At 42.9% G+C, this 26,669-nt stretch overlaps 1 protein-coding gene across 1 annotated transcript in view; it reads right to left on the bottom strand.

Moving 5' to 3' along the window:
• The window catches only part of LOC123250263 (zinc finger protein OZF-like), a 32,948-nt gene extending 9,199 nt beyond the window's left edge, over positions 1–23,749 (bottom strand). Inside the window, exons 1-6 of the mRNA XM_044679276.1 lie at positions 23,671–23,749; positions 14,357–14,483; positions 13,818–13,913; positions 9,942–10,116; positions 8,782–9,290; positions 8,050–8,625 (exon numbers count right to left, since the gene is read on the bottom strand). Of these exons, the coding sequence (XP_044535211.1) occupies positions 8,050–8,625; positions 8,782–9,290; positions 9,942–10,116; positions 13,818–13,913; positions 14,357–14,483; positions 23,671–23,706 (1,519 nt within the window). The 5' untranslated portion in view covers positions 23,707–23,749. The remainder of the gene's footprint in view (positions 1–8,049; positions 8,626–8,781; positions 9,291–9,941; positions 10,117–13,817; positions 13,914–14,356; positions 14,484–23,670) is intronic.
• Positions 23,750–26,669: the final 2,920 nt, after the last annotated feature.

Raw genomic sequence — 26,669 nt, 5'->3', positions numbered from 1 at the left:
AAGTTGTAAAGAGTTTAAATCCTCGATGGAAGTTAGAAGTAATAGGGAGCCAGAGGAGTTTATATCAAGTAGGGGTGATTTGGTCAGATTGCATTTTAGGAAGATGACAGGGCAGGATGTGGAGGCTGGATCAGGCAGGAAGACACCCCTAAATCTCCCCAACACCCCTCCCCTTTAGTCTATTGCAATTGTCTAGGCTAGAATTAGTGAGGGTCTGCACCTTGGTGATAGCAGCATGAGTGAGAGAAGTTAGAAATAAATATAAAGTAGATAGGTAGTGAGTGAGAGCAGGAAAGTGAGGAAAACCCTAAGGTTGTCAACGTGAGTGCCTTGGAAGGAAGAGGGGTACACTGGACAGAAATGAGAACTTAGGAAGAGGCTATTAGGGGAAATAGGGAGAAAATTAGAGAGGGGGGAGATAATGAATTCCGTTTTGGACATGCCCTTGTTTGTCAATAGAAATATCCACCAGCAGGAGATCCAAATCTCACCTCAGACACTTCCTAGCTATGTGACCCTGGGCTTGACACCAGTTGCCTAGCCCTTACTGCCCTCCTTATTTGGAGCCAATATTAAGCCAGTTTGGAGCCAATTATAAGACAGAAAGTCAGGTTTAAAAAGAAAGAAATATCCACCAGGTAGTTGGTGACATGGTCCTAGAGAGGCCATTTGGTCCTGCTGCTGAGGAGCTGTCCTCCTCAGATGTGAGTGCCATCTGCTTAGAGATGATTATTGGGTCCATGGACACTGATGAGATCACCAAGAGAACTGGCCCCAGGTCTCCTCTCCCGCATCTCTGTGATCTTCAGCCCACCCTAGGACCCTGCTAATGTCTGATCCAAATGTGTACTTAACTGTGAAGTGGGGTCCTGCCACGGGGTGTCGGGCATGCCCCACTGCTGCCATTTAGTCCCTCTTTAATCGGTTCCCTGGGTCAGGAGGAGCATGGACAGTTCAGGGGGACAGGCGAGGGAGGCAGTGGCTCTAGGACTCAAGGTAGGGGACCATCCCCACTGAAGGCCCAGGGCCAGGACAGAGGAGAGCCCCAGGATGGGAGAGAGGCTGAAACCCACGTATTCTGTTTTAAACTCAGTTAGATCCATTGCCAGGCCTGCAGAGGCTTCCCTGACCAGCTGAAACCTAACATTCCCTCTCCTGGAAGCCTTGATTGCCAGTCCCTGCATAACTTTTTGCTCATTTCTATCCCATGGGCCATCCCTTCTATCCCCACCTCCACCTCCCCATTAATGATCCCACTTAGTGGCCTTGGATTCTTGAGCGCACCTGGGTCCATGCTGTCATTAGCAAAGAAAACAACTGATGAAAAGCATGTTTGGAAACTTCACCGTCTCCCCCATGGGACCGCTCTGAGGGAGCAGGGCTGGGACTTAGTGATGCTCCCTCCTTCCTTCCTTCCCCGCTTCCTTTGTTCCTTCTTAGGAAATGAGCTCTCCAGGGATGCCGCCACATCTAGTGTCGCCAGCCGCCACCTCATGGGAGGATGGGAGTCCCTTGGGCTCTTTCAACATGAAAAGCCAAACCTCAGAAGAATTCTGGGGATTCATAGCACTCTCAGACTTGACTGGCCTCTCCTTTTATTGCACGGGGCAAAGAACCGTTCCCTTGATCCTTCGGATCACTCAGCAGCTCCTGTTTGAGGCCTCCCTCCACACTGCCCAAGCAGAGCAGCGAATGCATCTGGCCGCCTATGCTACGTGGTCCCATGGGCAAGCAGCCTCGAGGTGCAAGGGAACCGAGTGCAAGGCTTCTTAACCTGACATCAGGCCTCTTTTGGCTCCTCAAGGCCAGTTTGGATGGGAAAAAACTACCTCTATTTTTACTAACCTCTCATTGAAACGGAGCATTTCCTTCAATTAACTTTTCTAAGTTAATGTAAAAGTATGATAAGAAGTCCCTAGATTTCAGCAGCCTGCCAAAGGGGCCCACACCACAAAAGAGGCAAACTCAATTTGAGGAAGAACTACTCTCGACACAAATCCAAAACTGAACAAAAGTCAATGAATCCGATTTGGAAAAACGTCTACCACAACCTTCCAAGCCCAAACTCAAACAGATCCTGCCCTCAGGGGCCTAGACATTTGGCTAGCCTACTGGGTCTTGGGCTAGTCCCTTCTGAGCCTCAGTTCCCTCATCTGTAAAATGAGAAGACACTTGTGATACCCATCCCCCAGAGAGGTTGAGGGGTTCAAATGAATGAACCCAAGGCACTTTCCATACTCCAGAGCCCTCCATGTCCTTCATTATTATTATTGTTGTTGTTGGTGGTGGTGTTGGCAGAGCCACCAGCACAGCAAACTGTACTGCAAAGGGGTGGGCATTTGTCCCACATCAGCTCCGGCCACCCCCAGACACTTGGATGACCTTTCCTCTAGTCCAGTTGATAGGCAGAGAGCTTCTTCTGGGCCTTTTATTCCCCCCATGCCCTGCCCATGTGGCAGCGTCTCAGGAGAGGTCCTCATGCTCAGCTGGAAGCCTCTCCTATACAGGTGACTGACAGAGGCTAGGAGTCTGCTTCTGGAAAGGTATGGAAATTCCATGTAATGTAGGGCTCTCTCTGCTCCCTGATCCAGAGCCATTCTGTGACTGGTTCTGGTCTGCTAAGTATGTGGTAAAGAGACTTTTGTCTGGCTCCAGAACTGGGGAGATCCCCCAGGTTACGAGCCAGCCAAAGTGAATCTCTCATTTTTTATGCCTGGCTGAATTCGGTGGACACAGGATACAAGTTGACCAACGAGTACATGGCCCTGCTGCCGCTTCTCTCTAGTTTAGTTCTGTGTGGTAAAGTGAAGGGATGGAGGTAGGATGGTAGGATGGATGGGAGAAAAGAGAGAGGAAGGTAGAGGAAGGGAAAGGAGGGTAGCGGTACCCAGCCCCAGCAGGGGGAGACTGACCAGAGCCCTCAAATGAATGATCAGAGAGCAACTTTAGGGTTTGAATAGCTAGATTTTATTTTAATTAGAAAGGGAAAGGTCTAGGGAAAACTAGGAGGTAGGAAGAAAGGGAAAAAGGCGCCAAGAGAGAGCAAAAAGGTGCCAAACTTTCCCTTTTATACTTTCTCCCACAAAGGAAGTGGGAGTTGTCAGGGGAAGTTGTAGCAGAGAGAGTTCTGGGAGTTGTAGTCTTCCAGGGCTTACAATAATTCCAAATGACACAGTTTCCTTCTGCAAGGAAGGAAAATTTCAAATTCTCTAAGTCTAAGGAATGGTCCCTCCAAATCACTGCCAATCACTACCACTTGAGGATGCTGCTGGATCCACCCAGAGAATCAAAGCTGCTGCTGCCTTGCTGCTCTGAGGAGCTGAATCCTCCTTAGAACTCAGAATTGTCCACTGAGGGTGAGATGGGGGACACCTTTGTTTTCTCGGTTGTTGAAGTAAGCAAAGTGAGCTGACTTGGTTTGGGGATGACATTCTTAATCACCTCAATCATCTCAAGCAAACTGGGTGGGAAGGGTATCTCTTTGGTGCCCACTGCTCCTTCTCCACATTCTCTGAGAATTCCAGACCATTCTGTATGGAAGTATCTTTTCTCAGAAAAGCAAGGAAGATGATCCCATTTGGAGATTCTTAAGTTCCCTACAAGAATAAGACAACCTAGTACAACCTTAAAGCAAAAGGCCATTTATTACAGCACATTTTAACTTTCACAATGAAGACTGAGATGTCTAGGGGTGGAGGCAACAAGGGAAAAATAGGACCAAGGCAGCATGTTAACAATTCCACTTGAATGCCAGGGAAGGGAGGTACCTAGGGTAGTTCCATGTGATACAGGTATGACTCTACTGTGGTTAATACACATGAGAATAGGTCCTTTCTGTATGGATCTGCAAGATGCATAAATCCCATTTTTCCTTACCATCAGTAGGGAATGAGCCCACCCCTTTTCTGTCAATGGGTGCTATCTTCCCAGACCCCTAGGAAATAGTTTCTGAGCCCCTTCAGCTACTCTGCCTACTTCTCAGTGTTGTATTCAGATAGTATGTAAAGAGGGCTACCTTGGAGTCAGAGGCTCTACTGTTTAAGCTATATGTCTTGACTTTTAGCTTTAAATGTCCTTGTCTATAAAAGGAAGGCTTGACCAGATGGCCTCTGTGGTTCTTTATACAATTCTTTGCATCCTTCCTCTGCTCTACAGACCAAGGGGTTAGCTTCAAATATTTGAGTATTTCTATGGGTCTAGGACAAAGGATCTCCAGATACTGACCATCACACACACACTGTCTCTCCCCATTGGAAGACAGAGGAGAAAGAAAAGAAATAAGTATTCCTATAGCCCCTTACTCTGAGCCAGGCATTGTTACAAGCACTTTACAAATGTCCTCTCACTTGATCCTCACATCAATCCTAGGAGGAAGGTGCTGTTATCTCTCTTTTATAGTTGAGCAAACAAGCAGGTAGAAGTAACTTGCTTGGGATTATATAGCTCCTAAGTGTCTGAGAATGGATTTGAATTTGGGTCTTCCTTTCTCCAGGGCTAGCCTCTATCTACCTGTGCTGAGGCATACATACTACAAATCTGCAGAAGGTAGGTGAGAATTAGGCAGCTGGATCCTACTTCAAACTACTACCCAGGTGGTTCTGCAGAGGTGACATCCATTTTATGGTAGTCCATACAAGTACTCTGTGCCTGCCTCATATCTGAACAGGCCTTATGCCAGATCTGGAATCAGGTCCCAAACCTTTCTTTGTTCTGGATGGATCCCTCCACCTCTCTGAAGGAATCCATTTCCTTGCCTGCAAAATGGGGATGATAATATTTGCAGTATCTCCCTGCTTGCCTTGTAAATGTCTGTTTGTATTTTATTTAAAATGAGGTATATGCCAGGGTCTGAAAAAAAGGAAGCCAGTTACATGCACGTTGATGGTAGTGTAAATTGGTCTAATTTTCTGGAAGACAATTTGGAATTCTCCAAGCAAAGTTTCTAAATGTGGTTCACACCCTTTGATCTAGCAACCCAATGCTGGGCAAAGGTCCCAAGGAGGTCCCAGGCAGAAGGTCCCAATAGATGCAAACATATTCATAGCAACACTTTATGGTAGCAAAACGATGAGCTAAACACACTGTGGTATATGGATGCAAGAAAGTAGTACTGTGCCCTAAGAAACCAAAAATATATGGAATTCAGAAACATGAGAATAATGTTATGAGTGGGCTAAGAATAAAGAAAATAGAATCAGGAGAATAAAACAGTGGCAATAAATGGTGGCCAAAAAAAATTTTTTTTAATCCTAAAAGAAGGATGAAGTCTGAAAAAATCAAAACCAATCTCTCCCCTTTCAGTAGAAAAGTAGGGAACTAGAAGCATGGAATGTTGTTTATATATATATACACACACATACATATGTATATACACACACACACATACACAAACATATAAAACATACTGTTTGCTCTGCTGTTAGTCTCATGTTTTTCTGTTATTAGAAGGCTTCAATTGGGGTTTGGAAATGACTGAAAGGGGAAAACATAAGACATTCATAAAACCAATGAAAGTCAGACACACAGGAGTTATTCACACTACCTTCCTAAACTGCCCTTTGCCCAGCTCTTTTGTTTCTGCCACACCCCTAACAATTCTCCTCTTTCCAGCTGTCATAGGCAGTGTCCTAGGCAGGACCCTAAGGAATGCACACTACCCTACTTCACTGTTGCTCAGTGGCCTTCACTGTTGCTTTGGCTGGCCTTCTACATGGATGTTTTTGTGATTTAAGACCTTTAACTGAAAAGATCTTCCCTGAAAACCTGAAATTGGAAGACATTACCAATGACAGATTCCTTCAACCCAATCCACTCAATGCCTAGAGATTTGAGGGGTGTCTCAATTTCACAGCTACCCTCATTAGAAATGAAAATTAACTATGCCAAGGAAGTCTAAGATTTTTAAAGAAATGAGATGGGGAGATCAAGATTTAAATTAAAAGTGTGGGGCAGGGCATTCTCTGGGGGATTATGGGTAGCATAAGGACACCAAAACTTTGGGATGGAGAATGCAGAATGATTGTTTCTGTCTTGTTGGTTTTCTCCCCACCATCATTGTTAAATATCTACCAGATCCCACATTTCCATGAAGTACCCCTTGGGTGAGCCATCTTCTTGGCTTCTGGAACAACTTCCAAATACCTTCCCTCTACATATTCCCAAAATATAAGATCCACATTCACATACACCTCCAATCTTCTTTTAAACCCCAACGATAAGTGATCTATCAAGTTTCATAGGGATTGTCAGATGTACATCAATGAAAACTATGTGAAGGGGTGCTCACAATCAATGTTGTTGCTTATAAATACATCACAATGGAAATTCTGGTTATCAGCATTTTTTTCTATTTCCTCTATTCCCTCACTAAAATGCTTTAAGATTCTTTTTTTTTTCTGTCCTAGAAAGCTCAGAGTCAAAGAGCTGCTAGGTCTTACTTATACAAGTGGAATGCCCTCAGGTGTGTTGTGGAAGGAAAATCTTTTTTTTTTTTCCCTCTCAATTTCCAAATGAAAAACTATTATCCTGATTCCCAGACACATAAGTAATAAGTCTTAAGCTTTCCTGGCACTAATACCAGGAGTTTGTCTCTTATGTCTGGACTAAACTGCAAGGCCTTTCCACACAGATATTATTTATATTTCTTTGAGCATGAATTTTCTGATGCTAAATAGTTTCCTCATTAGGGGAAGGTTATCTATCCCATAAACACTAAACTTTTAGATTTCTTTTCAGTATGAATTCTCTGATGTTGAAGAAGCCCTCTTCCCTCACTGAAAGCCTTTCCACACTCGCTACATTTGTAGGGTTTCTCTCCAGTATGAATTCTCTGATGTACAGTAAAGGATGACCTGTGAGTGAAAGCTTTTCCACATTCAAGACATCTATGGGGCTTCTCCCCAGTATGAGTTCTTTTATGTCTTGCAAGGGATGAGCTGGAGCTGAAAGATTTCCCACATTCACTGCAGTTATAAGGTTTCTCTCCAGTATGAATTCTCTGATGATTTGTAAGGCTTCCCTGTGCACTGAAGACTTTCCCACATCCATTACATTTATATGGCTTTTCTCCAGAATGAATTCTCTGATGTACAATAAGGGACGAGCTTTCACTGAAAGCTTTTGAACATTCACTACATTTATAGGGCTTCTCCCCAGTATGAGTTCTCATGTGTCGAGTAAGTTGCATACTATAAATGAAAGCTTTCCCACATTCATTACACTTATATGGTTTCTCTCCATTATGAATTTTTTGATGCTGAGCAAGACCTCCCTGCTGACTAAAGGCTTTTCCACATTCATTACATTTATATGGTTTGTCTGCATTATGAATTTTCTGATGTTGATCCAGGGATGAATTGTTGCTAAAGATTTTTCCACATTCATTACATATATAGGGCTTTCCTTCAGTATGATTTCTCCAATGTAGATTAAGAGATGGCTGATCACTAAAAAATTTTCCACACTCATTACATTTATAGGGTTTCTCTTCCACATGTATTTGCTGATGCAGGTTAAGTGATGAGCTGGTACTAAAGGCTTTTTCGCATTCACTACATTTGTAAAGTTTCTCTCTAGAATGAATTATCTGATGTTGAGTGAGGCCTGAAGACTGGGTGAAGGCCTTATCACATATGTTACACTTATAAGGTTTAACTCCAGTATGAATTCTATGATGCTGAGTAAGGTACATTCTCCGGCTAAAAGCTTTTCCACATTCACTACATTTATAAGGTTTCTCTCCATTATGAATTTTTTGATGTTCACTAAGATGTCCTCTCTGGCTAAAGGCTTTCTCACATGTGTTACATTTATAAGGTTTTTCTCCAGTATGGATTCTGAGATGTACAATAAGGCCTGCACGACTGCTGAAAGGCTTCCCACATTCATAACATTCATAGGATTTCTTTCTGCTATGACTTTTGTGATATAAAGTAAGAGATGCCTTACTGCTAAAGGTTTCTGAATAATCACCAGATGTGGAAGGTGTCTCTCTAGGATGAATTGTCTCATGTTGAATAAGACATGTACATGGAGTACTTTTACTCTCACCACATGAACTGCATTTATAAGTGTTCACTCCATTATGAAGTCTCTGGTGTTTAGTAAGATATATTCTCCGGCGAAAAGCTTTTCCACATTCGCTACATTCATAAGGCTTTTCTCCACTATGAATCCTTTGATGAAGAGCTAGGGAAGAGCTGCTTTGGAAGGTTTTACTACATTCAGTACATTTGTAACATTTCCCCCCAGTTTTAATCCTCTGACACTGAGGAAGGTCCACAACACGAGTCTTTCGATGTTCACGGTGTTTACGGGGTTTATCTGTAGTATGAATTCTATGATGTAGTGTAAGTCGTGACCGACTGCTGAAAGCTTTGCTACATTCATTACATTTGTAAGGCTTCTCCCCAGTATGAATTCTTTGGTGTTCAGTGAGGTGACCCCTTTGACTGAAAGCTTTTCCACACTCACTACATTTATAGGGCTTCTCTCCAGTATGGATTCTGTGATGGAGAGTGAGGTGTGAGTGATTGCTAAAAGCTTTACCACATTCATTACATGTATATGGTTTCTCCCCACTATGAGTTCTCCGATGTTCAGTAAGGTGTCCTCTCTGGGTGAAAGCTTTTCCACACTCACTACATTTGTAAGGCTTCTCTCCATTATGAATTTTTAGATGTTGAGTAAGGTGTCCCCTCTGACTGAATGCTTTTTTACATACATTACACTTATAAGGCTTTTCTCCAGTATGAGTTCTCCGATGTACAATAAGACCTATACACTGGAGGAAGGCCTTTCCACATTCAAGACATTTATAGGGTTTTGATCCTGTATGAATTCTTTGATGTACAGTAAGAACCGAGCTGTTGCTAAAGGCTTTGCCACAGTCATTACATTTATAGGGTTTTTCTCCAGTATGAATTCTGTGATGCAAAATAAGGGATGAGGTATTACTAAAGGCTCTCCCACACTCATTACATTCATAGGGTTTTTCTCCATTGTGACTTTTCTGATGTTCACTAAGATGCCCACTCTGGCTGAAGGCTTTTTCACATATGTGGCATTTATAAGGTTTCTCTCCAGTATGAATTCTCTGATGTACCACAAGCCCTATGTACTGAAGGAAGGCCTTTCCACAGTAATGACATTTATAGGGTTTGGTTCCAGTGTGAATTCTTTGATGTACAATCAGGACTGAGCTATTGGTAAAGCCTTTTCCACATTCATAACATTTATATGGTTTCTCTCCAGTATGAAATCGGCGATGTAGAATAAGGGATGATTTATTGCTAAAGGTTTTTCCACATTCACTACATTTATAGGGCTTCTCTCCATTATGAATTTTTTGATGTTCAGTAAGATGTCCACTCTGAGTGAATGCTTTTTCACATATGTTACATTTATAGGGCTTCTCTCCAGTATGAATCCTCTGATGTTCAGTGAGATGTCCTCTTTGGCAAAAGGCTTTTTCACATACATTGCATTTATAGGGCTTCTCTCCAGTATGAATCCTCTGATGTAGCATAAGGTAGGGAATCCGACTGAAGGTTTTCCCACACTCTGTACATGAATATGGTTTATCTCCAGGTCGAATTCTGTGATGTCGAGTAAGATGTCGCCTCTGATGGATGGCTTTGCCAAATTCATCAAATGCATAGGGTTTATCTCTGGTGTTTACTCTGTGATATCGGATAAGGTCTGAATGGTAACTAAAGGTCTTGTTGCAAGTATTAGTCATATGAGGTTTCTTTCCTGAGGAGATTCCATTATAACTATTTAGGTCTGAAGACAATTTAAAGCTATTTCCATGTGTATCATATTTATGGAGACTCTTTTCTGAAGGAACATTCCTTTGTATTTCAAGGACTGGCCTTTGAAAGAAATTTTTGCTAAATATACATTCACGTTCTCTTGACTTACTAGAAATTCTCTTTCTTTGCCTTAAGGTTCTCTTCTGCTTTCTCTTATGCCTGTTAAATCTCTGGCCATAGCCACCAATTTTTCCAAACTTAAAGTCTTTGGGGTGATCTCTTGAGAGTCTTTCCTGGGATGATTTTTCCACAAAAATGACCTGCTTTAAAATTGTCTTCTTGGTCTCTGGACTACTGTTCTGGTCTGAAAGAAAAAGAAAGAATGTAAATGCCTTGTTTCCAGTGCTATGAGAAAGGATTATTTTGAAAACACTCATTGTTTGTCTCAGATTTTAAAGGGTCATGGGATGTACTGAATCCCTAAGGCCTTTCTTAATCTTGTATTTTTCCAGCCAATATGGAGAATTCCAAGTTATTATCTCTTACAGCATGTTGGAGCAGGAATTGGGATGGCAGTGGGGAGGAAGGAGAGGTAGAAGGGATGTTCTAACTGCTAGCAGAAAGAAAAGGAGTTTCTGCCTCTGTTTTGGAGACAAATTTTGAGAGGGATGGAACTGCTTTATATCCTTTTTCTATTCTATAAATTCTCAAATTTCTGAACCAATCTCTCTGCCGGCCTCTGAGAGAGGCAATGTTGTGTGTCTGTTCATATTATATGCTTCAGTTTACAGAAAATAAAGACACCATGACAGAGAAGTAGGGGTTTAAAAGTACACGGAGTCAGGGGTCCATAAAGTCTCATTACAACAGGATAACACCCAGTGGAGGTGAACAGAGGGCAAGCTCTGTCTGATTCATTTTGGGGTATAGTCCTGGCAATAGATCAAGTCTGTTTATTTAGGAGCAGCCTAGTTGGGGACAAGGGGCTAGACACCAGCAGACTGTCCACTTGCAGATAAAACACAAAAGATCTCTCAGGCTTTTGGGGTCCCTTTCCTCCTCTGCATCAACAGTGGCAGAAGGAAGGGGCGTGAAGGGTGTTAAGAATAACACTGTAAGACAATCTACAAACAATAATTTAGCTAGTCATATTCTAAATGTGAGACAAATAAGTAAACATACTGCAGAAAGTAAATCATACCAGTCCCAATTGCTATAAAAGAAACCAGAGAACAAAAAGAAATTGCAGATAAATGGAATGATGGCTTATAAGTTTGAATAGAACAGAGGTTCTTAATCCTTTTTTGGTCATCTGGGGGTATCCCTGGGCCCCTTCTCAGAATCATGTTTTTATGCATGCAAAAATACATAATTTACAAAAGAAATCAACTGTGATGAATATAATTATCGAAATTTAAAAAAAAATAAAACAAGTTAATGGTCCCCAAATTAAGAACTATTAAATAAGGGAGATGGAAGAGTTAGTTTTGTTGTATATTCAAAGGCAATAAAGAGACATTTATGCGAAGGAAATTTACCCTTCCCCCTTTCGACTACATGTACCTGGCATGAGCCTGAACTTGACTCGGAAGTGAGGATTGTGTGAGGGAAATCATTGGGTGAATTGGGTCATGAGGATAGAATGGCAGCAATAGAGTCAAGAGATCACCAGACAGGGGCAGGGGAAATGTCCTGGGTTGCCCAGGCAAAATAGAAAGCCACAGCTGGCTCTAGAGATATGATGTGTAAGAGTTAGTGGGCAGAGAAAAGATTTGATAAATTGAGGCAAGAGAAGATTTCACTCTCTTTTCTTCCATGTTTGTTGCTGGCTGGACTTCCCTGTGTCACACGGCTAGGAGGCCCTAACGGCAGTCTCAGAATAGCAAGCTAAATGGAGCAATAAATAAAGTAAACTAGCTCTCTTCTATCTATTCAAGTAATTCTATAAACTTTATTAAAATCTAAGGACCAGAGTCCAAATTTTATTAAAACACATTTGGCACTTCATATTACAGTACTCATGATATCTGCAAAAAGATTACCAAGAAAATAATTTCCATTTTCTATGTGAATGTCAGTTGTAAATTAAAAGGAGGAAGAGAATTCTATGAAGAACTCAATGAGCCACTCCAAGTTAAAGCAATATAAATATATACTAGCTACTTGGTCATTTCCATGCAAAGGTGGGCAAAGGGAAGGCAGCAAAAAAAAGTTGGAAAATCTGCTTCAGAAGAAACATAAGAAGCTAATGACCTACAAGTCCCACAAAGAAGTCTCAGATCTGAACAGCACAACTACTTTCTGTGAGGAATAAAAAAGCTGGAGGCCCTGAACATGGAATCAAGAAAATGACACATTACATTTAGCAGATAGGAAACAACCCATCATTCATGTGAAAGTCATTCCAAAGCCATGTATGTACATTCAGATCACCACCTTCATAGAGCAAAAATCACAAATGATACAAAACTAGAAGAATAAAAATGAGAAAAAGATATGATGAGTGATTAAAAAACTTTAATCTGACCTATTTTTAAAAGCTTCTGGCACCCCAAAATGAGAAACAGTTGGAGAAATGGACACCAACAAAGACTAATGACATTTCCCAGAAAAGCTGAACCAAAGATAAACCATAAAGAGGAGATCCTGTGAGCCTAAAAAGTGCCAGAGCAAGCAAAGGCTTGACACCCTACCAGGGTGAGAGATATGGCGATCCAGGGTAACAATAGTTTAAATAGTTTAAAACAGGAACTTTAAGACCCTCATGAAGCTGCATCTTCAAGGAAATGATGGATTCTGAGGCAAAGGTGAGGGCTGCTGGGATGCAAGCTCAAGGATCACTTGGTATTTACTTGTATACATTCTGCCTTTACTTGTAGATGTCCACATTGTCTCCCCTAACTGAAGCTATTAGGTGCTGGATACACCAAGGATGTGTTTTATATATATATATTTGCTGACTGACAGGCAGGCTTTCCCAAAGCTCTGAGAGATTTCAGAATTCTGGATGAGGCAGACCTAAGACTTAGGTATGATGAGGAGATCATGGCCATGAGTCTTCTTGTAGGCAGATCATGTGATCAGAAAGAGGGGATGGGAGGGTACCAACATGTACCTGGAAATCCTTTTGTCTAAGAGCAAGGGTTGGAGAAAAGAAGAATGAGTCAGGGAGTGAACCCTAGAGGAGTGGGCCCAGCAAGGAGATGTCTGCAAAGTGGGATGAAGAACAAACCAGACAGAAAGAAAGCAGTGGAGTGACTGATGGTGGTTAGGATCAGGTTAGTCTGGGAGGGGCTGTGCAGAGTAAAAAGTCTGCCTGAAGTAAAAGAGATAGGGCACCTAGTCCAAGGTAAGGGTGTTTAAGATTCAGGGCCTTCTAGGGAGAGCTCAGATAATACTCAGAAGGAATGGCCAAGGGAAAGTTCAAGGCAGCAAGGGGGACTTAAGCAAACTTGAGGGAGCATGGAAGAAATCAGCAGATAGGAAGGAGGCCACTGAGGAAGGCAAAATTACACAATTTTACACAATTACACAAATTAACACAAACAAGGAAAGAAGGAGAAGCAAAAGGGTTTGAAAAGAGAGAGCAGGAAGCAGAGTTGCTCCCTTGTCTTCTGTACCTGTCTCTGGTAAGCCTCAATCTAAGCTAGCTAAATGGAGAATCAGATTTATCCCTAACATTAGAAAGGCTGAGACCTACTTCTCTCCCTCTATCTATTTCTCTCTCTTTATACTCAAGGGGCTTGTAAGATAAAGAAAGGTCTCATTATTTAAACTCAAGGATTGATTGGGAACAAACTTTTTAAAAAGTTTATTTTAAGAATAGAGGACTCATGTACACTTTAAACCACAAGGAAAAGGACTTAAAAAGGCAAAGGCTAAGGATGTTAGCAAAGGAAGCTCTCTATCCCAGGGAGAGCAAGAAGGGTTGTCTGTCATCTCCAGCCCTGGGAAGAGTTCAGTTTAGAAACCCCACAGCCACAGAGCTCACTTGGGAAGCTGCTACAGAGGTCAAGATGATAGACAGAAGGGTCTCCGCGGACAGACCTCATGTCTGTCTCTCACCTGGACAGTGGCTTCTTAGCTCTTCCTCCAGCAGCATCCACGGGCCTTCCCCACACTCCAGCTGGGAAATCAGTTCTGGTTTGGAAACTGGAAGCCCTGCTCATGGGGAGAGAAAAGGGAGCACCCTCTTGAGTCCATTCCAGCTGCCTCCTCTTCAGGTAGAGAATGGCTTTCTAGCAGTGTCCTAAGGGTGAAAGGAAGTGAGGGCTCTGCTGGACATTCTGTCCTGGGATCCCAGGGAGCCATTCTGGTGCTACACAGGCATGGTGGGTTTACACTACAGGAGCTTAAAAATTATTGGTCACAGGGCCTCTGGGGCTCTACTTGGGTGACAGGATTCAGGCAGGAGCAGCCTAGGGACAATGCCCACTTTGAGCTGCAGACTAGCAACAGGGACATCAACATTGTCTTAGGGACAGAAATGATCAGGCCAAAGGCCAGGCCAAGACTTAGCTAAACCTATAAGTGGAGGGGCCACAGCTGACTACAAGAACATGGAGATGCTGGGAGGGGTGCCAGCAGAAAGCTGGGCTCCTTACCCAGAAAGACCAGGTGCCGATAATTCTCCAGCATCACCTCCCGGTACAGGCTCTTCTGAACTGGGTCCAGGCATCTCCATTCCTCCTGGCTGAAGGCCACGGCCACATCTTGGAACGTCAGTGTTGCCTGAAACATCAATACACCTGCTCACCCACAGGCTAGGCAAAGCAAAGGGGAAGCAGTGCAGGAGAGGGAGGGGGGGTATGCACGATGCACCCCAGTGAGGGGACACAGGAGTCACAGAGTCAAACACATTATGTCTGACAATATAAGGGCCCAACATGAGGCCTGATGGTCTGGTGTAATGCCATGGAAGGGCAGACGTGATGTTTGAAAGCCACTGGCCAAGGAAAGGGAGGAGGAGCAAAAGGGTTTGAAAAGAGAGAGTGGGAAGCAGAGTCACTCCCTTGGCTTCTATACCTGTCTCTGGGCTGACCTTTCTGAGCATTTCCTTATCTCTGGCAAGCCTTGGCTGAGCCTGCTAAATGGAGAATCAGGTCTATCCCTATAGTTAGAAAGGCTGAGACCTACTTCTCTCCCTCTATTTCTCTCTCTTTACTAATAAATGTTATTATAAAAGGTCAGGTTCCACAGATCCAATACTGACAGTCTCCAGGATGTGTCTGAACCAGACTGGCACAACATTAGACCAGGAGAATCACCACTTGGTCCCCAAGTGGCTCAAACTGGGATAAAGGTTCCAACTTAGATACAGAAACAGACCTCAAAAAAAGGTGCTAGGCTACACCTGGCGTGGGTCAGTCTCTGATAGTTTAGATATAAAATTATGGCAAAATGAGACACTCCTGGTCTTTCACTAGTTAACAAAAGGACATTTTCATGGCCATAGCACAAAGGTTGCACAATGATGAATGGTCTGGGCAGCAGGGCAGCGTGGCAAAGCTAGCCAGCAGCCTTCAGATATTAGCCAAGACTTACCTTGACCAGAGCCACACTAACACCACCTCAGGCCTCCCAGAAGCTCCTATAATACTTGAGCCTTCGCCCCCAAGCCAATCAAATTACGGGGACAATTTCTTAACCCTTAAGGAAGAGAACTACACCAAATGGGATGGCAGGGCATGCAGAGCTAAATCCCAGCAGACATTCTCTAAAAACAATTTCCAAAAAGATAAATGTAGCAGTCTCTAATCTAAAACTGTCTTCTTTGGAATACTTTGGTTTTTCCACTGGCCATCACGCCTGTACTAGCTCTGCTCTCTTCCCTTCCTGATCTCAACTTGCCACTCAAAGTTTCCTCACTACAGGCACTCTTAGATGACTTCCCCCTCCAAACAAACTTAGCTTCCACCTCAGCCCCTCCCAGCTCCTCCAACCAGGCCTCCTCAATAGACACATTGGGACACCTCAACTGACAAAGGACACAGAGATGTACAGACAGGTCCCAGTAGGGCTGGGGGGGTCTCCATCTCTGTGAGAGATTTGTCCTGTTTTAGTTGAGGTCTCTGTCTCTCTCCTGGGGGCTCTGCCTCTGTCTCTGTGAGGGAGCTCTCATCACTTCCTGCAGTCTCTATACTATTTCCCATCTTCCTCCTCCATGCTTTCTAGCAACCTTTTATGTCCTGTCCTCTTCCATTAGAATGTAGTAGAATGTCTTGAGGACAGGGATTATTTTTTCCCCATCCATACATTCATACATCCATCCCACTTTCCTTAGGCCTTTGTTCTAGGGTTAATCAGACCTTGCCAAATCCTCCTCACACTCTTTACTCCTCCCATGATAGTGAAATTGTGCTGACTGGGCCTACTACAAATGACTTGAATCTCAATAGAGCCTCCACGGAGACAAGACAACCCTTTTACCTTCTCTAACTAACACATTATCCCACTTACCACAGCAGGTTTTCCAAACATTTTTCTTTCTCCTCAAGCCTCCACAGCACCTCATCTTCCCACTCCCTCAGCTGAGGACCTTGTCTTCAAAGAAATGGAGGCCATTATCAGAGCATTCTGAGAATGCTGGCCTCTTCACTCCTTCTGCTAACATCTCTTCCTTCAGCCCTCTTCATGTCCATTTGACCCCATCCCCTCCCATCTTCTCCAGCAGAGACTGACCTCTCTGTCTAAAGGCTGTATCTCTTCTGCCTACAAACAACCTTTGTCTTCTAAGACCTTAAAAGCTCTCACTTGATCCACCCATCCCACCAGCTATCAAGCCCTTTCTTTCCTTGCTTTCTGGGCTATAAACTCTTTTTTTAAACCCTTACTTTGCATGTTAGAATCAATACTAAAAAAAAAAAAAAAAAAAAAAAAAGCACAAAAGCATTAAGGGCTAGGCAATGGGGATTAAATGATTTGCTCAGGCCTTACCCTTGGGTCAGCTATAATAGACATATTTCTATGTAGGTGACTCCCCTATCTGATCCATATCTCTCTCAGGAGCCATACAAGTCACAACACGAAGATTTACAAGGAAAGGCAACATAATGCCCTGAGGCAGCTCTTTTCCCTTTGAAGCAATTCTGATAGTTAAAGTGAGGGTTTTAAAAAAAAAAATCAAGCCTAAATTTTTCTCTTTACTTCCATATTCCCACACCTCCCCATAGACTCACTCATCTCTGCCACCCCTCCTTCCTAATTTCCCCTTTTCTTTTGAGAGTTCTCATCATAAGTTCAAACTAGATTATCTTTTCTCTAACCTTCCAGTCCTGTCAACCACCATATTAAAAAGCTTTTCTTTTCCACAAACAGGAGAGAATGCATTTATGTCACTCTTCACATATGCAAGGCTATTCCACTTTTTTGCCTGGATGATTTGCAGTGCCTCCTAATTGTTCTCCACTCATCCAGGCTGACTAACTACCTTAACTTCCTTGGAGGTACTAGTCTCCGGGAGGCTCCCTTGATTGGGGGAAGCCCTAGTGGCTAAACCCCTTGTTAACTGACTTTTAGGTTCTCCAGCTGGGACTCTGGAGCCCTGCCAGAGTAAAGGCCAGACTTGAATACAAATCTAGTTCATTAAGTTAGATCTCTTACTCTACTTCCATTCTCCCCTATATTTTGTAAATAAATTACTAAAATCATTTTAGGAATGGTTATTTATTCAGTTCCTTGGCAACCACACCTTTAAATATTAATATATCCAACTGAAAACTCCTTTTTCCCTCTTATGCCCATCTCTCCCAACTAATCCCTCCTCATCATAGCTACCAAATCTATAATTATAAAGTACTGCCAGGACTCTCACACTGGGCTCAAAGAGAAGTTTTGGCAGCTTCAAGTCCCTCAGAATCTGGCATCAGTAGAATGTGACAATCCTGAGGTCAGGGACCACTTCTCTCCTTTGTGTATTTGTGCCCTTTACACATAACGCAGGGGTTGGTAGTGAAGAAGTGTTTAATTAGTGCTTTTTAATCCCTATGTGCAGAGGTGTGTTCTAGGTACTCTCCTGGACCACTTTGAGGAATCAAACCTACTTAGTTGTGGTACCAAAATTCTAAGCCTAGGAGGATGGTAGAACAGGAATGTTTGGAACAGGATAGGATTTGGAGAGAAAGATAGCAAGGCCTGTTTTGGACATGTAAAGTGTGATACATCTAGAAGATGTCCAACTTGAGATGTCCAGAGTGCAACTGGTGATTCAAGACTGTAGTTCAGGAAAGAGATGAAGGGTGAATCCCATGGGAGCCACTCAGATGGCTGAAAAAGGGAGCTCAGGATGGAGGCTTGGGGGAACTTCACTGTCCATAGATGACCCAGAGAGAAATCTATAAAAGAGAGTGAGAAGTAGTGTTCTAGCAGGTGTGGAGAAAGTCCTGAGAGTATTGGCAGATGGGACTGCTGAGCCCCCATCAGAGATATGTGAAAGATCAAGAACAATAAGAGAGAAACCATCAGACTGCAGAAGGGCCACTGTTGTCCTCATGTTACAAAAAAGAGGGGTGGGATGGGAGAGTCTGCCAAATCTTCCAATGATAGGCCAGTGAGCTTGACTTTGATTCTTAGGAAAACTCTGGACCAGATTACTGGAAATGGTTGGGGAACACTGAAACCAATGAGACCAATGTCAGACTAATCCCATGGCCTTTTCTGAATAGATGGTAGAACTAGCAGGTGAAGAATTTGGGTTTTTCTAGGTTTTGGGAGAGCAATGGTCAAGACATCTCTTGATTCTTATGAAGAAGACAGAGAAATAGGGATCAGACATTGAGATAACCAAATGGATTCAGACCTGGGCAGATGGCTGGGGATCTCCAGGGGAGTGCCCCAAGGATCTATACTTGGCCCTATACTAATGAACATTGTTTATCAATGATTTGAACATAGATGGTATGCTCATCAAATCTACAGATGACACAAAGTTGGGAGAGATAGCTAACACATTGGATGCCAGTTCATTCAGAATCTGAAAGGATCTTGGCAGATTAGAGTATCGGACTGATCAGACAAAATTCAAAAGGAATAGATATAAAGGCTTACATACAAAAAAATTCAACCTAAGTAGATAAGATGGGGGCAGGCCTACTTTGAGATCAGTAGTCCTTAAAAAGATCTGAGGTTTTTAGTGGACCACAAGCTCAATTAATCAAGGAGAAGGCCATCCACAATGGGCACCTCCACATCTTCTCTTCTTTTTCTTTTCAAAGGCCCCCTCTACAAGGTGGTTTCTAATGCCAACATGTAACAAATGCTCTCTCTCCAAAGTTACCAACAAGTTCTTAACTGTCAAGTCTAAAGGCTACTACTCAAAATGGATTCTCCTTGGCCTTACTGAAACCTTTGAGACTCAGTCACCCTCTGCTCCAAGATGTTCTCTCCTTTGTAGGTTTTCATGTTCCCTCCAGATTCTCTCCTTCATGCTGGTCACACCCACTAATTATGGTTTTGACTTTCAGTCCCCTGCCAAAGCTCTGTCCTGGGTCCTCTGAAAATTTCATCTCTGAGAAGATCTAGATATCAAGCCCTAATTGTCCCACTGACTCCAGCCCCTTTTTACCTTTCACCAATTACCTTTTGAACATTTCAAATTGGATGGCCTGTGGGCATCAGAAACTCACTGTGTTCATACAAAACTCACTCTCTTTTCCTCAAATTCTCCTCTACCCATTTCCTATTTCTGTTGTATATGCTTCTAGCCTCACTGCTACTGTGGAGAGAAAATCTGGTGTCATCTTTGATTCCTTGTACACTCACCTCACATATTTATTCCATTGCCATTTTGTCATTCCTACCTTCACACCATCTTCAGTACCAGACTCTTTCTCTCCATTCACGCCACTGCCCCCTTGGTACAGACTCTCATCATCGTATGCCTAGACTTTTGCAAGTCTTTTGGGTGGTATCCTTTCCTTGAATCTCTCCATAGGAAATCTGACCTCTACTTAGCTTCCAAAGTGATTTTCCTAATCTGTGAATCTTCCCATGCCAACTCCCTTTCTCAATAACTCCAGTGGTTCATTGTTATTTCCAGGATAAAATACAAAATACTCTCTTTCTCACCTTACCAGTTTTCTTCATTTGTGGCCACACTCCCAACACACCCTCTATGATCTAGCTTCACTGCCAAACTTGCTATATTCCTCAACTCCTAACTCTGGGTCTTTGCATTGTTCCTCATACCCATAATGTAGCCTTCCCTTCTCATTTCTGACTCCTGGTTTCCTCAAATTCCCCATACAATAAATGATCAAAGTATAGGAACAATTTTCAAAGGAAGAAAAACAAGCTACCAACAGCCATATTAAAAAAAAACATGATACAATTCACTAATAATTAGAGAAATGCAAAATAAAGCAACTTTGAGGGGCTACCTCCTGTCAGTTCAATTGGCAGATGACCAAAATGGGTAATGAATGCTGGAGGGGCTATGTTTAGTAACCCTTTGAGAAGTCGTTGGGATCAAGAACCCCAATGTCATGACTCTGGACTATATAGAAATACAGAAAGGCTTTCTGGGGAGAATGATGGTGGTTCTTTTTTGAGGTAGCAAAGAACTAGAAGCCACAGGGGTCCCCAAAAGGGAAATGGCTGAGCCAGTCATGATACAAACATGTAAAGGAATCTTGTGGTGCCATCAGGTCCTAAGCAATGTGAAAGCAAGAATCTCGGGAAAAGTGCTGGGCACCCAGTGCCTGGAGAAGGAAGGAGAGGTGGGTGATAACCTATCCACACAACAATTACCATCAAGCAGAGGACTGCCTAGGAAGCAGGAGGAGGAAGAGGCCAGCAGCTGGTAGGGATATTCTCTTGACCAAGAGTTTGATTTTCTTTTGTCCAAGATAGGGAGAAAAAAATAAATGCATTTATTTGAATATGTGTACACACACAGAGTATGTATATGTGGTGTTGAAGATAAGTGATTGTTTTCAAAAGGCATCTTGAATCCCACCATCTGCAGGAGGGTTTCCCTGGGCTTCTTTCCCACTGAATTTCTTCCCCTTCCTTTTTCTCCCACCCCACTGCCCAACATCTTCTATTTACATCAGGGGTTGTTACCCAGGGATGTAGTGATAAATGTTTAACAATCAGCTCTCTGGTACCAGGATACATTTTTAAGTTTAATATCCTAACTATTTACATTTTATCTATCACTGTCCTTGGACCTGGACAACCATCAATCAGTGTTAGCTGATTTCTGAAGGAGTCGATGCCCCTACTGGCAATTTAACAATAAGCTTTCCTGAGCCAATACAAACTGGCTCCAACACGTCTGAAACTTTACCTTCTTTAGTTTTGTGGAGCCCTTGGATGGCAGCCTCATGTCTTTAAACACATAAAATCCAGAGGACTACAAAGAAAAGCAGCTCTATTGAGATACCAATCAAAATTTGATTTACATGGTCTCTCTCTTTAAAAGGTAATGAGTTGTCTGCACGCTGATTTCTCCATGTGAATGGCTCTTTTTTGGAGTGGGGACATGCTTTCACTTATCTTGATATCTCCAGTGCCCAGCACACAGCACATGCCTCATTGTTGACAGACGCCTTGACTGCCATATTTCTCCACATTACATAGCACCCACCTCTCCCCAAACTGGGTGTGTCCCACAGTAGAAAAAGACCTAATCAATAAATGTAGAAGACTGGAGAAATTAATGATCATACACAACAGAAATTCTAATAAGAGAAATTGGAGACTAAATAACATGATCTTTAAGAATGAATGAGTCAGAGAACAAATCATGGAAACAATACATAATCCTGTCAAAGAAAACACAACCAAAGAGCGTACCAAGTCTTTGAGGATGCAGCCAAAACAGTCCTTATAGAAAAGTGGGCATCTCTAAGCAAGAGGAATAAGAGAGCACCAAAATGGACATGCAATCAAAAATATTCAAAAAAGCAACAACTCAAATCCACCAAGTAAGCTCAAAAAAATAAATTATAAAAGTCAAAGAAGGAATAAATTTAAACCAAGAAATTAAATTGATATATAAAACTAGGAGCTCTTATTTAAAGAACTAAGAGAAAAATGAACATTAGTTAACCTGATTTTTAAAAGGGAAGTTAAAAATTTAAAACTAAAAATGAAGAGGAGAAACACCCCGGACCAAAAAAAAAAAAATCATCAAAAACTTGTTTCCCATTGTATAAGAACCAGAAAAACCTCTTAAACAATGGAAAATTTAAACAATCCAGTCTCAGAAAAAGAAAATGAACAAGCCATAAGAAACAACCCAAAGGAAAAAATAATCCAGGCCAAGATGGATTTATAATTGAACTAAGTCAAACATTTAAAGAACAATAAACTCTGATATAGCATAAATTAGTTCCAAAGAGAGAAAATGGCATTGTACATAAATGAATGACTCAAATATGGTCCTGGTATCTAATCTGGGGACTGAGAAAAGGAAAAAAGGAAACTAGAGACAACTATTTTTCACAAATGCACATAGAAAAATATGGTGTAAAGTAATTACCAAAGAAACTACAAAAATATTTTTAAAAGATTTACTGACCACTATGAGAAATGCAGGCTTGGTTCAGAAAACCATAAGCATAATAGTCCTAGTAATAAAAAATAAAATAAAAACCACATAATCATGTTAAGGCTATTTTTGTTAAAACAACAACCATTTGTATTAAAAATACTAGAATGTTTAAAGATAAACAGGCTTTTTCTGAAGATAGTAAACAGTATTTGTTTAAAACCAAGCATTAACCTCTAATGGAGAAATACTATAAGCCTTAAGGTCAAGAGGAAAGCAGGTATGTTTATTTGATATAAAGCTAACTATAACAGACAAGAAAAAAAGAGGTTGCCTAGACAAAACTATCAGCATTTGTGGATGTGATGGTTTACTTAGAGAAATGCAGAGGTTCAACTAAAAAAACCTAAAAAGTTAATTAAAACAATAGCTTTGAATGGATAAATAATATACAATAAGCCCACAAAAATTATCAGCTTTTCTTTTTATTACTAAAAAAAATAAATAACTTAACAGGAGAGAAAAATAAAGTTATTCCATTTAAAATAACTCCAAAATGTATAAAGCACATGAGGATCCATGCATCACTAGACCCACCAAGGACTTAATAGCATGACTAAACACTTCCTAGAAAGAAAGATTTAAACAGGCAGAGAAATATTCAGTGTTCCTGGCTAGACCATGCCAACAGGCTATACCCATATTTGCAGATCCAGCCCAATATCAAATTTCTGAAGCCCTGACAAAATCATCAAATTCATCTTGAGGTAGGAAGACAAGATGAAGAATCTCCAAGGGCATAATGAAAAAAGATAGGAATAAAGGGGATTGAGCAAAACCAAATTTCAAACTAGGCTACGAAACAGCAATCACTCAAACCGTTTCGGGATATACCAAATTTACTATATATACACACAAAATCAAGAAACGTGCAAAAGAAAAAACTTGGAATATAAAAGAACAATTTGGTTACTACGAAATTAAATTGCTTGTGCACATCTAAAGAATGCAGTTTATGATTTCTCAGGCAATTCTCTTTTTTGTCCTCTGAATACTGAAATGTCCTTGTTGGCTGATGATTCTCAACCTCAAAATAAAAAGAAGATCCCAGAAGGTTTGTATAAAGTGCCTATTGTCTGCCCAGTATTGAGGGGGCACTAAGGAATGTTGATAATCAGTAATAAATCCCTGCTGTCCAGCACTGCCGGATGGTTTCTGTTGCCCTCTAATAGTGGCAAAACTGGTCACTACCCTGGGCCTCAGTTTCCTCCTCTGTCAGGGCCAGAGCTGGGCAGACTGATCCCCAAGCACCTCCCCCACCTCCCCAAGCTGGAGGATGTGAGGACTCTGCAACCACTACATTTTGGGGCTGGGGCTCTGGAGACCTCAGGAGGACCCCCACTCCATCAAGGGCTGTCCACTCACCAGGGAGTTGGGGGCCACCAGGAGCCCAGAGGTCATTCCCTTTTGGAGCTGGCTTCTGCTCCTCTCCTGGGGGAGGGCAGAGTCTGGGGGAGAAGAAGGGAGTCAGGGGGGAACATACTCACTCACCCATCCCACTTCCCAACCTCTCCCCCCACCCAATAGGCTTGTCACACTCACCTCTGTCCTCCATCTCCTGGGCCTCTGTTCCACCTTCCCTGGTCACCTCCTTTTTGGGGATTCCCGACTGCACATATATTCTGCCCCCCAGCTCAAAGGTTTCAGATTCTGCTCCTCAGTCCTCAGCCACTGGCCAGGAGCTCTGGGGAAAGGTGTCATGTGGTTAGGCCTGTCCCCCTCCCCCCCAGTTCGGGCCCAGGGTTTCCCAGGAGGGTACCAACAAGATCAGGGTTCTGGGCTCTCCTCCAGGTCAACCTCAATCCCAGCAGAGCAAAAGAGACGGAAAGGAGAGAGATAAAGGGAAAGAGGCAGAGGAGAGATGGAGAGAGGAAGGGCGAGTGAGAGAGAGGAGAGATGGGGAGAGAAGAAAGGGGAGAGAGGAGACGGAGAGAGAAGAGACAGAGGCGGGGAGGAGAGAGATACAGAGGAGAGGAAAAGATAAAGAAAGACGAGAGGACATAAAGTCAGTGACAGAGCCAAGAGACCTGCAATGAGACAGCTGATCGAGCAGACCCGAGTTCAAATCCAGCCTCGGACGCTCATTACCGGGATGACCCTGGCTAAATCCCTTCCTCAGGCTGCCTGCCTTAGTCTCCTCATCTGTAAAAGGGAAGAAAAGCCCTTCCCCCCCGCACCCCCATGGACTGTTTGCCAGGGTCCAACAAGACCCCGGTAGCAAAGCGCGAAATTCCTGGCAGGGGCTAGTAGCGATGACGGTGGTTAGACAGAGACTGAAACATCTCTCACAGAAAACGATTCCCAAAGGGAAGGCTAGACAGACCCCGAGAGACAACCTAAGGCGCCCCAGAACAGACAACCAAGCCAGACTTACCTCCAGACCAGGGAGAGCGAGCGCTCGCGCGCCCGGGCGCGCGCGTGCTGCCGGGCACGCGCCTCTTGCCCATCCGCGATCCCCGAAATTCCTGGGCCAAAGGGAAATTGCGCAAGCGCGTCGAGAGTACTCCAGGACCATTCCCACAATGCTACGGGCTCTACACCACTGACCCTGTACGACTTTCTGGGAAATGGAGTCCTGTTACTGGGAAGATGCAGAGTTCGTTAACTGCGCATGCGCAGTACTCGCCACCTCGCAAGACGTGAGAAAAGGAGGAGTCCAGGGCTGTGCCTCTAAGGGAGAGCAGGGGGCTAGTTCACTTCGAGGGAACCAAGAGAAAAAGAAGGCGGCAGCAGTGTGTCAAGGGGATTCCACTCTCTGAGGATCTCCTCTGACTTGCAGATCACACCTCATCACCAGTGGGTACGGGGTCTGTCCGCGGGCCGTCCCCCGTGCCCATTGCTCAGACACGAAAACACCTTTTTCCTCTTTCCTGTCCCCTGAAGTCTTCACCTTTATTATTTCCTGTTCTGTCTTCTCCCCTCCCCCCACCCCCGTCGTGTAAGCCTGTCCTTGATCCCATTTGGAGTTTTAAAGATACCAGAGAAGTTTGGCATTTCCTTCTCCAGCCCATTTTACAGTTGAGGAAACTGAGGCAAACGGGATTAAGTGATTTGCCCGGGATCACCCATGTAGGGAAGTGTCGAAGCCTGGATTAGAATTTAGGTCTTCCTGACTCCAGTCCTGGAACTCTATTTAGAGCACCATCACTATCTAGCTGCTACGTAATTTCTTAAAGACTGACGTGAGACACTGACACAATAGGAGACGGATGGATGGATGGACGGATAAATGAATGACAACATTTATAGAGTACTTCACTATATGCAAAGCAGAGGTTTAAAGCCAGGAGTACAAATACAAGCAGAAGGCTGTAAAAAGCATTTTTTAAAAGACAGTCCCTGCCCTCCGATACCCTGTCTTAACTCCAGTCATAATAGTTAGGGGTTTTTTTGTTGTTGTTGTTTGTTTTATTTTTGACATTGGATCTAAGTTTCCCCCTTTGCAATATCTCCACATTGTTCTTCCTGCCTCTGGACCCAGACAGAATATCCACATGACAACCCCTCACATATCTGAAGACAGCAATTACATCCCTGCTGTATCTTCCCTTAAACAGTTCCTTCCAGCAAATCTCATATAACATGAACTCAAGATCCTTATGTTCTTTTTTTTTTTAATCTTTCAATTATCAAGAATTTACTTTTTTCCCTCGCTCCCACTTTACCCACTAAAAAGAAAGGCATGAAGGGAAGAAAGAAAGGTAGAAGAGAGGGGAGGAGAGGAAGAAGAATGAAGGGAAAATACAGAACTGTGGGAAATATAAGTAAGGTAATGGGGCACCAGGGATATTATAAATTAACTAAGTGGTTTGTGGGAACATACTCTAGGATTTATGAGAGACTGGACCAGGATGGAGAGACCAGAGATTACTGGATTTCCACAGGAATGGCAGTTGATCTTAACTGTCACTCAGCTTCTACTAGGCCAGAGTATAGTAACAGGCTAACAAGGTAAAAGGGACTTAACAGCTTTAATTATGTTTGACTAAAAGGTGGGAAAGGGATTTCTATACTTACAATCTAAAGGATAAAACCACAGGGCAATGGGAGGACTTATTCTACTCTTATCTAAGTGATCTAAACTAACAGAGCCCAAGGAGCTATAAATGGAGTCTCTGCCTCAGACCTGGAACCTGCCAGGCTTGAGTACAGGGCTTTTGTGGCTTTGGGATTCTCACTGCAATCCACTGATGATCTCTGGATGCCAGGAGCTAAAGTTGTCTCAGGAACCAAGTAAAGAAGGTTTTGCTTGAAGCACTGTCCACCAGTTTTCAAACTTCTCCTTCTTCCTTAGGCACTGTAGATCTTGTCCTTTTTGCTAGATGCCACACCACACAGGATCCCAGGGGAAAAACAGAATGCAG

This window comes from Gracilinanus agilis, chromosome 5, assembly GCF_016433145.1.
Source record: "Gracilinanus agilis isolate LMUSP501 chromosome 5, AgileGrace, whole genome shotgun sequence".
NCBI classification, from domain to species: domain Eukaryota; kingdom Metazoa; phylum Chordata; class Mammalia; order Didelphimorphia; family Didelphidae; genus Gracilinanus; species Gracilinanus agilis.
The sequence above is the reverse complement of the archived record's forward strand: the minus strand, read 5'-3'. Positions and strand labels throughout refer to the sequence as shown.